The following is a 15,832-nucleotide window of genomic DNA, read 5'->3' as shown; positions in this document are numbered from 1 at the left end:
ATGGACAACGGCCCATGGAGCCCGTGGCGGGCAGCAGCCCCACCCGAGAGGCGCAGCTGCTCCTCCTCCTGAGGGGCGGGGACTCGGCTGCTGGCCCATACAGCAGCACAGACAGAAGCACTGGGTCAGAGCCACAGGGTCCAGGGGCGGGGGGACCCACCACTCCGATGAGGTCACCACGGCCATACTCCCCGGCCAGGCGCTTCTTGCCGTCCTCCTTCCGGATCACTGAGCGCAGCCGGCCGCTGAGGACAATGTACGTGCAGTCTGACTTGTCCCCCTGCCTGCGGGCACAGGTACAACACTGGGCACCCAGCCTTGCCCGCCGGGGACTCCGGACCCCAGACCAGCTTCCCAACAGCCCAGGCCTCTGGCGGCCAAAAGACACTTCCTGTCCGGCTGGAGCGACAGCACAGCGGGGAGGGCGTTTGCCTTGCACGCGGCTGACCCGAGTTCAATCCCCGGCATTCCATATGGTCCCCCAAGCACCGCCAGGAGTAATTCCTGAGTGCAGAGCCAGGAGAAACCCCTGAGCATTGCCAGGTGTGACCCAAAAAGAAAAGAAAAGGAAAATAGGCACTTCCTGTTAAAGATGAATGTGCTCATATGTGAGCGGTCAGGGACACAGTCCACAGGCCAGAGACAGGGGGACACAGACCACAGGGACAGAGGCCACAGGGACACAGTCCACAGGCCACAGGGACACAGTCCACAGGCCACAGGGACAGAGGAACAGAGAGGCACAGGGGCACAGGGACACACGGACACAGTCCACAGGCCACAGAGACAGAGAGACAGAGGGGCACAGGGGCACAGCCCACAGGGACACAACCCACAGCCCACAGCCCGACAGGTCATGGGACACAGGGTCACTGGGTATGGCCATGCAGACACTGGCATTCAGGAACCATGACCACGGCGACCAGAGCCTGGTGTGCAGGCGTGTGTGGGGCATGCCTGCTCTGCCCATGACGGGCCTCACCTGTACACAGCGCGTCCAGCCTCCACCTCCATCCAGTCCAGTGCGAAGTCCATCTGCCGCACGAAGGACGACATGCGCTTCACCACGGTGTGCGCCACACCCAGGACCACACTTGGCTGCTTCCTCATGATCCTGCGGGCAGCCCGGGTCACTGCCAGGTCCTCCCTTCACCATCCTCCCTCCCCTGCCACCCACAGCCAGACCCGTCTGCCCCCACGGCAGAGGTTGTGGCCACGGGCTCGGGCAGTGGTGGCCTCTCCATCGTGACCCCCACGGCATCTGTCAAGGCAAGAGGTCGGGCGGGAGGAGGTGACAGCAGGGCAGTCGGTGGAGGAAGAGGGCAGCGTGGCGGGGGCTGGGACTGCGGGCTCTGCCTAGGGCCAGCTTCCAGCGGCTCTCAGGGGCCAGGAGGGGCCAGGTGGACCCAGGAACTGGCACACAGCAGGCCAGAGCCCGGGCCCCTGTACTCTGTCCCACCCTGGCCTGCCCCGGCTCTGGTCCACGCTGAGCCATGCAAACTCACTCATAGAAGTGAGCCTTGGAGATGGACAGGAAGCTGCAGTCGCGGTTGGCCTTGATGGTGAAGATGAGGGGCTCCCCCGTGAGGACGGCCAGCTGGCCCACCAGCTCCCCGGGACGCGTGACGAACAGGCAGGTGTCCTCACTGCTGTCGATCTTGCGCTGGTACACGTGCAGCAGCCCCGACACCACGAAGAGGATGTTCACATCCTGGCAGAGCCAGGGCGCCGGTCAGAGCCTAGTGGCCCCGGCACGTCCCTCCCAGAAGCCCCTGTCCTCGCCAGCAGCTCCCTGAGCACAGTTCCCGTGGCCTGGCCCCGCTGGTGGGGCCCCAGCGGCCCTCCGCTGTGCCCCAACCCGGCTGTCTGGGTCCCTCCTGGGGCCACCCCACGGCTGCCTCAGGAACAGGGCAGAGACACGCGACAGACTCAGAGCCGGCTGGGCCCCTGGGCTGGCCCTGGCCACCGCCCACAAAGGGCCTTCTGCACCTCAGCACTGCAGAGGGCTCTGGACGGAAGGGGACAGAGGACGGCAGGCCAGGCCGGCCCAAAGCAGATGCCCCGGCCTTCCCAAATGGGAGAGCAAGTACGTGCTGGGACTCGGGCGTGCCTGGCGCCCCGTTTCCTCAGGAACCAAAGGCCCGTTTGGGGACAGTGTGACAGAACGTGCTGCCTGGTAGTGACACTGCCGTGCAGGGGGAACCTGGGCCTTAGCGGGTCTGAGGCAGTGCTCGGCCAGAGACTGTGCACAGGGCAGGTGGGCTCAGTGGCCACAAACACCCTCACCAGCTTCCCACAGATGGCCACAGCTCACCTGGTCGCCCTGCCTTGACACCACCGTGCCCCCAGGGACATGGAGGAGGGTCACCCGGCCGTCCAGCAGGGAAGGGTCCTGAGGACAGACACAGGAGTCAGCAGAGGAGGCTCTGTGAGTCACCCATCTGTCCCCAGGGGAGACTGGCACAGTGACGCAGCCGCCTGAGAGGGGTCAGAGGACAGGATGCCTCCATCTCCCATGTTAGGACGAAGTCTGTGGGCTTGGGAGAGGGGACAGCACAGGGGTGGGTGGGGTGGTGTGAGCCGCAGTTCCCGCCGGACCCCAGCCCCACTGGAACCATCCCTGCACCCCAGAGCACTGTGGGGCCTGACAGCCACTTTTTCCTCTGGACCGAGCTCAGCCCCTTCCCATGGGGACTCAGTGACCAGAGCACGGGCCCTGGCCACAGCCAAGGCCAGACCGTCTGCAGAGCAGCCCCATGTTGGACCCCCATTCCCCGTGCAGCAGGGAGCAGCGAGTGGCAAGCAGGGAGCTCTCCTGACTCCCAACAGAGCTCAAGACCGCTGGCCACTGTCACGTGGCTGAGAGACGCTGACAGGGGCCTGCGGTGCTGGGGAGGTGCGCATGCCCAGCCTGCACCGAGCGCTGCCTTCTCACGCAGCCCCTGAAGCCGAGGCAACACAGGGACGGCCAGACAGGAGACCCCCACGGAGCCTTCACAGTGCAGTTCAGAAGGGAGGGGCAAAGAACGAGGCAGGGGCAAGACGCAGCAGGGAGTCAGGGTGCAGGAGGTCCGAGCCCACAGCAACATGGGTGAGCACTGGGAGGTGAGACCAGGTGAGAGGAGGTGACAACACTGAGAACAGTTCTCAGAAAGGTCACAGCACCAACACCAGGCCTGAGGAGGTGACACACTGAGACCTGGTCTGAGGTGACAGCACCGAGGACCCAGTGAGTAGACCACCCCAACAGCACCAGGCTGTTGCAGAGCAGCAGCACAGCCAGGGTGGACACGGGCAGGACACGCTGCCTGTGCAGGTGCCTGGAGAGGCCCCGCCGGTCTCAGGCCGGTCAGGGTGCTGAAGGTGCCAGGGAACGTGCCCACTGCAGCAAGAGCCCACTCACGTCCAGCTCCATCAGAGTGAGCAGGTCCTTCTTGGCGGCTCTGAGGATGGCATCCGTCCTCCTGCTGGCCACAGGCTCGTCCAGGTCACTCTCTGCGTAGTGGAAGACCGCAGAGGGTGTCTCAGTGACCGTCACGTTCTTCCTGGACTGGAGGACATGGAGCGCCGTCAGCAGGCTGCGGGAAGCTGGCTGCAGCCCGGGACCCTGTGCACAGGCCTACCTTGCCGAGTATGGCGCCGTCGGGCCGCTCCTCAGAGCTAAGGTGCACGGTGGCTCGGTCACATGTGCCACTAGGGTCGGAGGGGGTTCCTGCAGCACACCCTGCAAACAGCAACACGGGGCTGCTCTGGCCGACGTGGACGTGCTCGGGCGCCTAGAGAGAGGCCCCTGCATCCCAGAGGCAACAGGCAACACGCCCAGGACTGCAGACCCCTCACCCCCCTCGGGCTGCCCGGGGACCCCCACCACAAGGAGTGGGAATAGCCCGGCATCCACGCGCCAACACTCAGAGCCAGGGAGTGCCGGGGATGCCTTTACTTGGTGGGGCTGAAGGGCCCTGGTCGCCCGCCTGGGCACTGCTGAGCTCGTCTGAGACCTCTTCGTGGGCAGCGGGCAGTGGCACAGAGTGGCTTCTCCTCAGCAGGGGTGCACTGGCCGCTGCATGGCTGGCCCCTCGGTCTGCAGAGAGGGGAGAGATACCTTTGCAAAGGGCAGAGCCACACCTGGGGTGCTGGGTGCCGCAGCAAGGGCCAAGCCTGCATCAGCCCTGGGGGCTCCTGGGCCCTCCCGAGTTGCTTACCCATTTATTTACCTATCTACTTACCTGGGCGCCTATGGATGGGCCTACCTGTTTGCTCATCTGCCTGTTTACCTATGCATCGCTATCTACCTAACTATGTTCATTTCGGGGCCACACCTGGCAGTGCTCAGGGCTCACTCCTGGCTTCACTCATGCAGTACCTGGGATTAAACCTGGGTTGTTCAGGTGCGTCCTGGGAGACACAGGACATGGCAAGCAGAGGGCTCTGGGGCTCCCCATGAGCTTGACCCACACCTCTAGGCACTGGCTTGTGCTGAGCCAGGTGGGGGCCATACCCCCAGTTCTTGTGACCCTGCCTCCTGCCCAACCATCACTCAGTGCTCCTTCCTTGGAGATGGTTTCTTTCCATGTTTGATGGCGTGGGGGGGGGCATGGGCTGTGAGGTCAGGGGAGGCAGTGGGGGATCTCAGGAGTAGTGTGGTTGGGGGGTGGGGGGTCAGGGAGGATACTGGGGGGACTAATGGGGGAAATTTGGAGGGACCAGGGGGAACAGTGTGATCAGAAGGTACTATGATCAGGGGGCAGTGTGGGCAGGGGGTAGTATGGTCAGGGGGGCTATGGTCACAGGGCAGTGTGGGGCTGTGGTCAGGGGGCAGTGTGGTTAGGGGGCTGTGGACAGGGGGCAGTGTGATCAGGAGGGCTGTGGTCAGGGGGCTGTGTGGTCAGGAGGCAGTTTGGTCAGGGGGCTGTGGTCAGGGGGCAGGGTGGTCAGGAGGCAGTGTGGTCAGGGGGCTGTGGTCAGGGGGCAGGGTGGTCAGGGGGCTGTGGTCAGGGGGCAGGGTGGTCAGGGGGCTGTGGTCAGGGGGCAGTGTGGTCAGGGGGCTGTAGTCAGGGGGCAGTGTGGTCAGGGGGCTGTGGTCAGGGGGCAGGGTAGTCAGGGGGCTGTGGTCAGGGGGCTGGGTGGTCGGGGGCAGCGTGGATGAAGGCAGACAGTTAGGGGGCTGTGGTCAGGGGGCAGTGTGGTCAGGAGGCAGTGTGGTCAGGGGGCTGGGTGGTCGGGGGCAGCGTGGATGAAGGCAGACAGTTAGGGGGCTGTGGTCAGGGGGCAGTGTGGTCAGGAGGCAGTGTGGTCAGGGGGCTGTGGTCAGGGGGCAGGGTGGTCAGGGGGCTGTGGTCAGGGGGCAGGGTGGTCAGGGGGCTGTGGTCAGGGGGCAGTGTGGTCAGGGGGCTGTGGTCAGGGGGCAGTGTGGTCAGGGGGCTGTGGTCAGGGGGCAGGGTAGTCAGGGGGCTGTGGTCAGGGGCCAGTGTGGTAAGGGGGCAGTGTGGTCAGGGGGCTGGGTGGTTAGGGGGCTGTGGTCAGGGGGCAGGGTGGTCAGGGGGCAGTGTGGTCAGGGGGCTGGGTGGTCGGGGGGCAGGGTGGTCAGGGGGCAGTGTGGTCAGGGGGCAGTGTGGTCAGGGGGCTGTGGTCAGGGGGCAGGGTAGTCAGGGGGCTGTGGTCAGGGGCCAGTGTGGTAAGGGGGCAGTGTGGTCAGGGGGCTGGGTGGTTAGGGGGCTGTGGTCAGGGGGCAGTGTGGTCAGGGGGCTGGGTGGTCGGGGGCAGCGTGGATGAAGGCAGACAGTTAGGGGGCTGTGGTCAGGGGGCAGTGTGGTCAGGGGGCAGGGTGGTCAGGGGGCAGTGTGGTCAGGGGGCAGAGTGGTCAGGGGGCAGTATGGTCAGGGGGCAGTGTGGTCAGGAGACAGTGTGGTCAGGGGGCTGTGGTCAGGGGGCAGGGTGGTCAGGAGGCAGTGTGGTCAGGGGGCTGTGGTCAGGGGGCAGGGTGGTCAGGGGGCTGTGGTCAGGGGGCTGTGGTCAGGGGGCAGTGTGGTCAGGGGGCTGTGGTCAGGGGGCTGTGGTCAGGGGGCAGTGTGGTCAGGGGGCTGTGGTCAGGGGGCAGGGTAGTCAGGGGGCTGTGGTCAGGGGCCAGTGTGGTAAGGGGGCAGTGTGGTCAGGGGGCTGGGTGGTTAGGGGGCTGTGGTCAGGGGGCAGGGTGGTCAGGGGGCAGTGTGGTCAGGGGGCTGGGTGGTCGGGGGCAGCGTGGATGAAGGCAGACAGTTAGGGGGCTGTGGTCAGGGGGCAGTGTGGTCAGGGGGCAGGGTGGTCAGGGGGCAGTGTGGTCAGGGGGCAGAGTGGTCAGGGGGCAGTATGGTCAGGGGGCATTGTGGTCAGGAGACAGTGTGGTCAGGGGGCTGTGGTCAGGGGGCAGGGTGGTCAGGAGGCAGTGTGGTCAGGGGGCTGTGGTCAGGGGGCAGGGTGGTCAGGGGGCTGTGGTCAGGGGGCTGTGGTCAGGGGGCAGTGTGGTCAGGGGGCTGTGGTCAGGGGGCAGTGTGGTCAGGGGGCAGTGTGGTCAGGGGGCTGTGGTCAGGGGGCAGGGTAGTCAGGGGGCTGTGGTCAGGGGCCAGTGTGGTAAGGGGGCAGTGTGGTCAGGGGGCTGGGTGGTTAGGGGGCTGTGGTCAGGGGGCAGGGTGGTCAGGGGGCAGTGTGGTCAGGGGGCTGGGTGGTCGGGGGCAGCATGGATGAAGGCAGACAGTTAGGGGGCTGTGGTCAGGGGGCAGTGTGGTCAGGGGGCAGGGAGGTCAGGGGGCAGGGTGGTCAGGGGGCAGTGTGGTCAGGGGGCAGAGTGGTCAGGGGGCTGTGGTCAGGGGGCAGTATGGTCAGGGGGCAGTGTGGTCAGGAGACAGTGTGGTCAGGGGGCTGTGGTCAGGAGGCAGTGTGGTCAGGGGGCTGTGGTCAGGGGGCAGGGTGGTCAGGAGGCAGTGTGGTCAGGGGGCTGTGGTCAGGGGGCTGTGGTCAGAGGGCTGTGGTCAGGGGGCAGTGTGGTTAGGGAGCTGTGGTCAGGGGCAGTGTAGCAGGCGACCTTCGGGGAGGGCATTTCCTGGCAGGGGCAGGGGAGCCAGTGGCTGGTGGGGGCTGTACCTGGGTCTCCAGGCCCAGGGGGCCGCTCGTCAGGAACACACAGTGACCGCCTCTTGGCCTTCCCAGCAGCAACACTGGCCACGGACACGAGGGGGATGGCCTGGCTCTCCTGGAGGACACGGGGCAGCCAGGCCCCATCAGCCCACCATCCCGGGGCCCAAGGGGGAGAGCAGAGGCCGCCCCACGGGGCCCGGCACTCACAGGGTTGAAGAGCTCCGTGGTGAGGCCCAAGTAGTTGTGCAGGGCCAGGAAGGTGACCCTCTGCAGCCGCACCATGATGATCTGGGGGGACAGCAGCCCCCGGCCCCAGGACGGCGTGAGCATGCGGGACTGCTGGCCCTCCAGGAGAGGAGGGGGCACACGCGCACGACGGGACCCCGGCCAACACAAAAGCACCCCAAGGCCCACCCGTGGGGAGGGCCAGCTCTGCAGGACATGGTCGCCCAGGCAGTGACCCACCTGCACCACCCGCACCAGGGTCTCGGGGCACTTGTCAAACACGCCCTGGAGGGCCACAGCAGGGAGCCGCAGCACTGTGGAGGGCACGGCAGCCCGGGCGGACACCGTCTTGTAGGGGGCTGTGTGGTTCTGCAGCCACGGAGGGGCCGGGGTGGGGCCAGGAGACAGCGGGGAGGGGAGGGGGCAGAGGGACAGAGGGGGAAGGGGGATGGAGAGAGAGAGCTGTTAGTCCGGGAAGTGACCAGTCCAGGGTCCCCCAGTCCTGTCTTCCACCCCATCCCCCAGGGGCTCACCTTGGCCACGTTCCCTGGCCCCCCAAGCATACAGAAGGGTCCCGGCTCTGCTCGGCCACGTGGGAGAGGGCGGAGAGCCATCCACACCAGTCCCGCCGTGCCCCACCGAGAGCACCTCACGGCAGAGCGTGCGGCAACCCCCCCACATGGTCCCCCAGAGCCTGCCCCCAGCAGAGTCCAGGCACTGCTGGTGCCCTGAGCGTCCTCCGACCTGTCAGAGACCAAGAGAGATCTGCCTCGAGACACTGAGGCCAACTTCAACACACCCAAAGTGCACAAGCAGCCCAGCTGAGAGCAGGACCGGGCCGGGTGTGGCCGCACATGCAGGCCTTGCCTGCGCTGGGCCCGCTCTGATCCCTGGTAGCGCCTGTGCAGGGGAGCAGTCAGGAGACACCACCTCTGCCTAGGTGAGGTGCCAGACGAGGGCTCCCTTGCGTGCAGCCGACCCAGGTCCGATACCAGGCAGGACCATTTCCCTGGACGGACCCAGAGCTCCGACACCAGAGGCCCAGGAGTCCCACATCCCCGGGCCCGCACTGATCTACCAGCCTGGACCAGGCGTCAGGCTATGTGCCGACGCACCGGGCCACGGGGTGCCCGGGGCCCCTGAGCACCACAGGGAGCCAGCAGCGAACAGGGCCAGAAATGTGCCCAGGACTTTTGCGAGTGGAGCGCTAGCTTAGTAAGCAGAGCTGCAGAGCTGGAGCATGGCCGGGCACGGAGGCGGCTGGATCCGGCCCCGACCGACCTGCACGGTCCCAGGCACTGCCAGGACTGGCTCCGGGCACAGAGCTGCGAGTGCCAGACTTGTTTTCCGACAGGCTGCTGGCTGGAACGAGGTGCACGGGCAGACGGGGCTGCTGGAGTCGGCACGGAGGAAGGAGGTAGAGGAGCCAGAGGCACGGAGGCACCAGCCCACCCGCTGCCTGCACCCGAGTCTCCAGAGGCACCTGGTCTCTCAAGGCGCCACGCCGGGCCTGGGAGAGACGCTCAGTCCCAAGCCAAAACCCCAAGCCCAAGTCTGATCCAGACTCCCACTCGGACCAGCGGGAACTGACTGGAACACCCGCTAGGCCACGGTGGCACACAAGACCCAGGGGCTTTTCCTGCGAGGGGCGGTCGGCAGGGAGGACCCGTGTCGTGAGCCATCTGGGACAGAGCTCCTGCCCCCCCACACCCGCCTGCCAGGCCGCGGGGCTCACCGTGATGACATCGAGGATGCTGAGAAGGCTGTGGACGCTGTCTCCAGGGAGGACCTCTTTCACCGCCACCTCAGGGCCATCCTGCTGGGGAGCCGCCGCCGCTGAGAGGAGAGGCCGGCCCGCCCTCACAGGCTCTCACAGGAGACACACTCACACAAGCTCACACTCACACACACACACTCACGTGCTCGCACTCACACACACGCTCGCAAGCAAACACTATACACTCAAACACACATGCTCACTCAAACACACACTCACGTTCACACATACTCATGCTCACAAACACACATGTTCACACTCACACGCTCACTCATAAACACACGCGTTCACACACTCATGCTCACAAACACACATGTTCACTCACACGCTCACAAACACACACGTTCACACACTCATGCTCACAAACACACATGTTCACTCACACGCTTGCACTCACAAACTCACACTCACACTCAAACTCACATGCTCACTCACACACATGTTCACTCACAAACACACTGACTCACACATATGTGCACTCAAACACACTCACAAACTCACAAATATACATGCTCACACTCATGTTCAAATTCACAAACATGCTCATACACAAGTGCACACACATGCTCGCACTCACACACACGCTCACACTCTGGCTCCCACTCAAACACACATGCGCACACACTCTCGCACTCACACACATGCTCACACTCACAGACACACACTGGCACAATCACTCATACACACTGGCACTCACACTCAAACTAATACGTACTCACACACTGCACTCAGACACCTGCTTATTCTCAAACATTCACATATTTGCACACTAACACAAGACATGCACTCACTCACATGCACAAACATGCTCACACTCACTCTTGCACTCACATGCATTTGCACACATTTGTACTCACACACATGCTCACACTCACACACTCATACTCGGACGCAAACTTACATATACACTCACACATGTACTTACTTGCACGCACACAATCACACACTCGCAGACACTTGCACTCACAGTTGCACATACACATTTGCATGCACTTTCTCATACTGGCACGCACACAGGCCCAATTATACACACACATTCCCAAGCACAAACACTCGCTCTCTCAAGCACACTCCAGTGCATACTCACACGCGCACACACTCATATGCACATCTGTGCGCACATACACCCTTCCTGAACGACTCTTTTCCCCTCACTTTTGGGTCTCATTCAGAGGTGCTGGGCTGCTTCCTGCTCAGTGCTCCTGGCAGTGCCATGGGAGCAGGCGGGGCTGGGTTGAGCCTGCACTCCAAGCTGACTCCTGGCCCCAGGACAGCTGCGTACCGTGTCCTGGACGCACACCTCCAGCCTCCCGTCCTGCACCACGTAGATGCTGGTGTCCGGCTCCCCGGGCCGGAAGACATACTCCCCCTCGAGGAGCTGCATGAAGACCATGTGTTTGCAGAGCTCCAGGAAGAGCGGCTTCTCGAAGTGACCCAGGACCCTAGAACCCCAGAGGGCTGGTCACGTCTGGGTGGGGCTGCTGGGTGAACACAGCCCCGCAGCCCCGGGGAGGCACTCCTACCGCACGTTCTTCAGCATGTAGAGAACCTCCGAGGGCAGGTGAGAGCTCTTCACGTCGAACTCTGTGAGGTCGGCCTCCAGCAGGGACGGCGGGGGCTCCTTGGGCTGCAGCGTGGGGTACTCCTTCTTGAAGCGGAGAATCCTGCGGGGAGACGCCCATGGGGTCTGAGCAGGGGAGCGCCCATGGGAGGGCGGCTGGAAGGGCCGGGTACTTGCAGTACCTCTTGGCCAAAGACAGCACCTTGGTCCTCTTCCTGGCCCGCTGTCGGGGGGGCACTGTGCTCCCCACGAGCGTGTGCGGGAGTGTGGTCACCTGCAAAGAGAGGAAACACGGGTTCTGGACAAATGGCTCCAGCTCAGCCGCCCGGGCCACCCGGGTCCAAAGCCAGTTCCCAGGGTCAGGCCCTGGCAGCTGCGCCCAACCCTGCACCCAACCCTGCTGAGTCCCCTGGCCTGATGCCTGGCGCATGAGCTCCGGCCAGACTGCCCTGGGACTGGAAGGTTCTCCACTCCTCAGTCCAGGCCACCTGGGCAGAGCAGGGACAGCCACGTCCCCCCAACCTTGGGCTCCCAAAGACGCTTCCTTCCCTCTCCAGTGGCCCAGCCTACTGGACCAGGCTGCTGCTCTCCTAGGCCCAGGTCCAGCTGGCGAGCAATACGGCCATCGGGGCACAGCGGATGGCCCCTGCTGGCCACCACCAACCTCACCTGCTCCAGACCCTGGGGCCTCCCTGCCCAGCCTTCCCATCAGATGCTCAGCTGAGAAGTGGGGGTCTCAGCGTAGTCCTGGGAAGGCCGCCCGTGCCCACGTGTATGCTTGAGCCACTCTGAGGACATGGGAAAAGGCCTGGCCCCTTTCCTCCACCTCTGAGGCCGCTGAGCTTTGGCCTCCACAGCTGCCCCAAGACTGGAGGCTTTGGCCAGGACAGAGCCATGGGGAGACCCGAGGGGGCTCGGGGTGGGGACAACTGTGCCACTCCAGGGACTGCAGCAAAGTCACCTTCCTCATAATCTTCCGGCCGTAGAACAGGACCTTGTCTCTCTTCCGGAATCTGTACTGAGGGGTCGGCGGCACTTGTCCTAGAAGGAGACCGCAGGGGCCATCTGAGCCGAGCAGGACGTGTCCCCAGCTTGCACAGACAGTGCAAAGCAGGGCCAGCCAGTCCCGTCCCCACCTGCGAGGCCACACCCAGAATGGTGCCAACGGCACCTCCGGGGGTCGCCCCTGCTGGGCAGGTACTCACGGAGCCGCTTCAGTCTCCGGTGCAGGAAGAAGACCACAATACCCACAAGGATCAGGGCCAGCAGGGCACCAAGAAGGACGCCCGTCAGCTGGGCAGGAGAGAGCCGTCAGCTCAGGCTGGGCCCAGCTGAGCAGCCCCCTCCCCGCAGGCCCGCCCGCCCCAGGCACTGAGCAGTTACCATACTGGACTGTGACCGCTGCTCCAGCCATCGCCACCCCCAGGACTGCAGGACAGCGCCCAGACAGAAGCCGGCCTGCGGGCAGAGCCAAGAGCAGCAGAGGTCTGCACCCAGCCCCGCGCACACCCTCGGGGAAACAACTTCCACCAGCTCCTATGGGCATGAGATGAACCTCTTGCCAGTGGGCCTGTACCCCCAAGGGAGCACGAGGCTGGGGTCAGATCCGGCACCACGTACGGCCCCTGAGCCCTGCCCCTCCAACCCTGAGTGCATAGCCTGGACTACTAAGATCTGAGCACTGCTGGGAATAGCCCAAAACTAAGACAATAATCTTGGCTGCGGCGCCAAGAATCACGCGTGGGGTATGAAATGTCTCACACATACATACACACACACACACACACACACACACACGTGGGGCCTGCTGAGCCCACCCACCATCCTATTTCGAGGGTGCAGCTGGCCAATTTCCAGGGCCCAGAGAGATAGTGCTGGGGTGAAGGCTCCTGCCTGTACCCCACTGACCCTGATGAGACCCAGCACCACTCATAGTCCCCTGAGCACTGCCAGTGTGGCCCAACGGCCCCTGAAAGAGAAGTTTCCAAGGGGGCACAAAGTAGTCACCCTCCTGAAAAGGGGGCATAAGTCACCAAAGGTCGGGGACTGCCAGGATGGCTGCTCTGCGGTCAGCACTTCACCTGGCTGGCCCTGGGGTGCAAACCCTGCCTCAGTGTCAACACTGTCCACACAGCAAGCCTGGACAGGGGTATGTGTGCAGGGATCAGAGAAACCCAAGTCTCAGGGTACTGGGCATGGTGAACCCAGTGGGAAGGCCCCATGGGTGCCACCGACATTTGGGGACTCAGAAATTCAGAGCATGAGGGGGCAAAAGCATGTCCTCCGGCCAGGGCCTGGTGGGGGCACATTATAGTTCATCCAACCAGGTCCGCCCGAGTGCCAGGCCTGTCCTGCCCCCACACAGCTCCCACAGGTGAGCAGACTGACCCTGCGGGACCCGGCAGGAGCTCGGAGGCCCCCTTCGGCCTCAGACCAAGCAGAGAACTGGCTCCGGGCACGGGCGTCAGTCTGTTTCATCCCCAGGCAGGGGGAGGGCACAGAGGCCGGAGTGGGTCCGAGCACTACAGGCCTCAGGTGGTGAGTCCTCTGCCGAGGCCCCGGCCCCTGGAGGGCGCCCTGGGACACACACCAGCCCCTCGCTCCGGAAACACAGTCCTAAGGGGCCCGAGTCGCGGGTTCCCCGCACGCTGGCGCTGCAGGGGCACGCTGACCCTGACACTCAGAGGGCCATTGGGTGCAGCCTGGCTCTGAGCACATCTCCCAGCGGACTAGCTCTGGTCGAGGGCTAAGGCGCTGACGGGCACATGGCAGGGGTGGTCTGACAGGCAGACTAAGCTCTCGGACCTGCTGTGAGCCCCACACAGTGGAGTGGGCTACCGAGAGCCTCCAAGCAGAGCAAACAGGACCCCTCTAGGTCCAGGATATGGCCCCCCCAGAGCCCGAGCACTGTCAGGAGAGTGTCCTGGGGGCTGGCCTCCTACCTCCGGGCAGTCATCCTTCTCTTGCTCCATGCTAGAAACAGAACAGAATCAAGTGAGCACTGCGGTGGGTGTCCAGCACCCCTCGCCCAGGAATCTCAGGGGGTTTCCCAGGCCATTTCAGGGGGAAATCGGGCAGGGAGTATGCCCAGCAACACAGCAGCCCTCGGCGCCCAGAGATCCCAGACACCGGGGCCTTGGTTTCAGGGGACAGGCACAGAGACGGCTGGGCCCAGCCCTTCCCCGACTCCGGGAAGATGCAGAGAGGTCCATCTGTCCCGATCCCACCAGGGCCAGCAGGAGGGTCGCGGGCAGCACGGGTGTGCCCCTGGGTCTCCAGGATGACCGTCCACAGGTGGGCCAGGGCCGCTGCCCCCGCAGAGGGGCCAGAAGTGCAGGCGCCGTGGGTCACAGGCTGAGGCCGGCAGAGGTCAGAGGTCTCAGGGTGAGAGGTCACACCTTAGACGGAGTCAAGGTGACTCCAAGGGAAGGAGTCCGGTGAGGGGCGCAGGAAGGCCAGAGCTAGTGAAAGGCCCCAGGCGGGAGACGTTAGAGGCGTTCCCGGGTCAGACCCAGAGCGTGAGACGGGCGTGGGTGTGGGTTAGCAGGGGGTGAAGGCCGGGGTTAGAGGTCAAGGGGAGAGATCGCGGCAGAGAGCGGCAGGGTGGGGGGGGTCTAGCGGGTCCTCTCCGGGACTAGCGGCGTGGCAGTGAGGGTCGCAGGTTAGACGAGTCCGGCCGTGTTTGGTCTCGAGACGAGGACGCGGGGCTGGCAGGGCCCCAGACGGCTCACCGCACAGCGCGTGTCCAGGCCGAGGCTGCGGGCGGGGGCAGCGCGCCACAGACCCGCCCGCGCAGCAGCACCTCGCAGGACACCTGACCGGGCCTCTCTGGGGGCGCGCGCTCGCCCCACCGTCCGCGCTCCCGCCGCCCCGCCCGCCGCCCGCGCTCCCGCCGCCCCGCCCCGCCCGCCGCCCGCGCTCCCGCCGCCCCGCCCGCCGCCCGCGCTCCCGCCGCCCCGCCCCGCCCGCCGCCCGCGCTCCCGCCGCCCCGCCCCGCCCGCCGCCCGCGCTCCCGACGCCCCGCCCGCCGCCCGCGCTCCCGACGCCCCGCCCCGCCCGCCGCCCACGCTCCCGACGCCCCGCCCCGCCCGCCGCCCGCGCTCCCGACGCCCCGCCCCGCCCGCCGCCCGCGCTCCCGACGCCCCGCCCCGCCCGCCGCCCGCGCTCCCGACGCCCCGCCCCGCCCGCCGCCCCGCCCGCCGCCCGCGCTCCCGACGCCCCTCCCCGCCCGACGTCCGCGCTCCCGACGCCCCGCCCCGCCTGACGTTCACCCCGCCCGCCGTCAGCTCTCCCGAAACCCCGCCCCCAGCAGCCCCGCTCGGACATTACGCAGCACAGGGGCGCCCGGACGTTACGTACCAAACGCCGCCGCATTCCCTACTTCCGCTCACGACCGCTCAAGCGGCTCATTGGTCGGCACCCTCTAGTCCCGCCTTCTCGCAGGACCAAGGCTTCTCATTGGGCGCGGCGCAGCCAATCGGAAGGCCTTTTGCTGCCGGGGGCACCGGACGCGGCGGAGGCCGGGGCCTGCGGCGCGCGAGCGGCGGGCGGCTGGACCAGACATGGGGATCCTGAGCGCGGCCGCCGGGGCGGTGCTGCGGGGCGCCGACCGCATGAGCAGGTGGACTAGCAAGCGGGGCCCGCGCACGCACTACAAGGGCCGCGGCGCCAAGGGCACGGGCGTGCGCGGCCGCGACGGCGCCTTCGTGCAGGTGCCCGCCATGGTGCCCGAGCTGGTGGTGCCCGCGCTGACCGGCTTCAGGCTCAGGCCCTACGTCAACTACCGCGCGCCGGCCGGCGACGAGCAGCCGCTGACGGCCGAGCAGCTCTTCCGCGACACGGCGGCGCCCGCCATCGAGAAGGACTTCCGCGACGGCTCGCTGGACCCCGCGCGCCTCGACAAGTACGGCTTCGAGCCCGCGCAGGAGGGCAAGCTCTTCCAGCTGTACCCCAAGAACTTCCCGCGCTGAGCCCCGCAATAAACGCGCTGTGCCCGAGTCCCGGTGTGCCAGTCCTTGCGGGGGGCCCCTTCCCAGTGCTCCTGTGCTCGGCCAGGCACGGGCGCTAGCTCTAGCTCCTGCCCTGGGCACCCTTCACAGGCCCCCCGGGCGCCCTTCCTCACACCACGTGGCCCCTGAGCGGTACCCGGGAGGCGGCGG

At 65.7% G+C, this 15,832-nt stretch overlaps 2 protein-coding genes across 7 annotated transcripts in view; one reads left to right on the top strand and one right to left on the bottom strand.

The window, feature by feature from the left end:
* Positions 1–14,586, bottom strand: part of PNPLA7 (patatin like phospholipase domain containing 7) — a 28,196-nt gene extending 13,610 nt beyond the window's left edge. For 3 of the 6 annotated variants that reach the window (XR_008627914.1, XR_008627916.1, XM_055123676.1), the window contains exons 1-18: positions 13,616–14,586; positions 12,057–12,131; positions 11,879–11,966; positions 11,635–11,714; positions 10,856–10,947; positions 10,636–10,776; positions 10,395–10,554; positions 9,071–9,154; positions 7,576–7,704; positions 7,318–7,398; positions 7,117–7,225; positions 3,941–4,081; positions 3,624–3,724; positions 3,404–3,550; positions 2,315–2,392; positions 1,506–1,711; positions 983–1,114; positions 161–284 (exon numbers count right to left, since the gene is read on the bottom strand). Coding sequence is in view for 4 of the 6 variants with exons in the window: in XM_055123676.1 (XP_054979651.1) it covers positions 161–284; positions 983–1,114; positions 1,506–1,711; positions 2,315–2,392; positions 3,404–3,550; positions 3,624–3,724; positions 3,941–4,081; positions 7,117–7,225; positions 7,318–7,398; positions 7,576–7,704; positions 9,071–9,154; positions 10,395–10,554; positions 10,636–10,776; positions 10,856–10,947; positions 11,635–11,714; positions 11,879–11,966; positions 12,057–12,131; positions 13,616–13,645 (1,998 nt within the window). In the remaining 2 variants the exon portion in view is untranslated. The remainder of the gene's footprint in view (positions 1–160; positions 285–982; positions 1,115–1,505; positions 1,712–2,314; positions 2,393–3,403; positions 3,551–3,623; positions 3,725–3,940; positions 4,082–7,116; positions 7,226–7,317; positions 7,399–7,575; positions 7,705–9,070; positions 9,155–10,394; positions 10,555–10,635; positions 10,777–10,855; positions 10,948–11,634; positions 11,715–11,878; positions 11,967–12,056; positions 12,132–13,615) is intronic. The other 3 variants (XM_055123658.1, XM_055123670.1, XM_055123663.1) reach the window with 3 other exon arrangements.
* A 561-nt stretch (positions 14,587–15,147) lies between these two features.
* Positions 15,148–15,670, top strand: MRPL41 (mitochondrial ribosomal protein L41). Its single transcript, XM_004613234.2, has one exon. It carries the CDS (start codon positions 15,236–15,238, stop codon positions 15,641–15,643), a length of 408 nt encoding a protein of 135 aa, XP_004613291.1. The 5' UTR covers positions 15,148–15,235; the 3' UTR covers positions 15,644–15,670.
* Positions 15,671–15,832: the final 162 nt, after the last annotated feature.

This window comes from Sorex araneus, chromosome 1 (genome assembly GCF_027595985.1).
Source record: "Sorex araneus isolate mSorAra2 chromosome 1, mSorAra2.pri, whole genome shotgun sequence".
NCBI classification, from domain to species: domain Eukaryota; kingdom Metazoa; phylum Chordata; class Mammalia; order Eulipotyphla; family Soricidae; genus Sorex; species Sorex araneus.
Note: the sequence above shows the minus strand (reverse complement) of the source record. Positions and strands in the feature narration are given on the sequence as shown.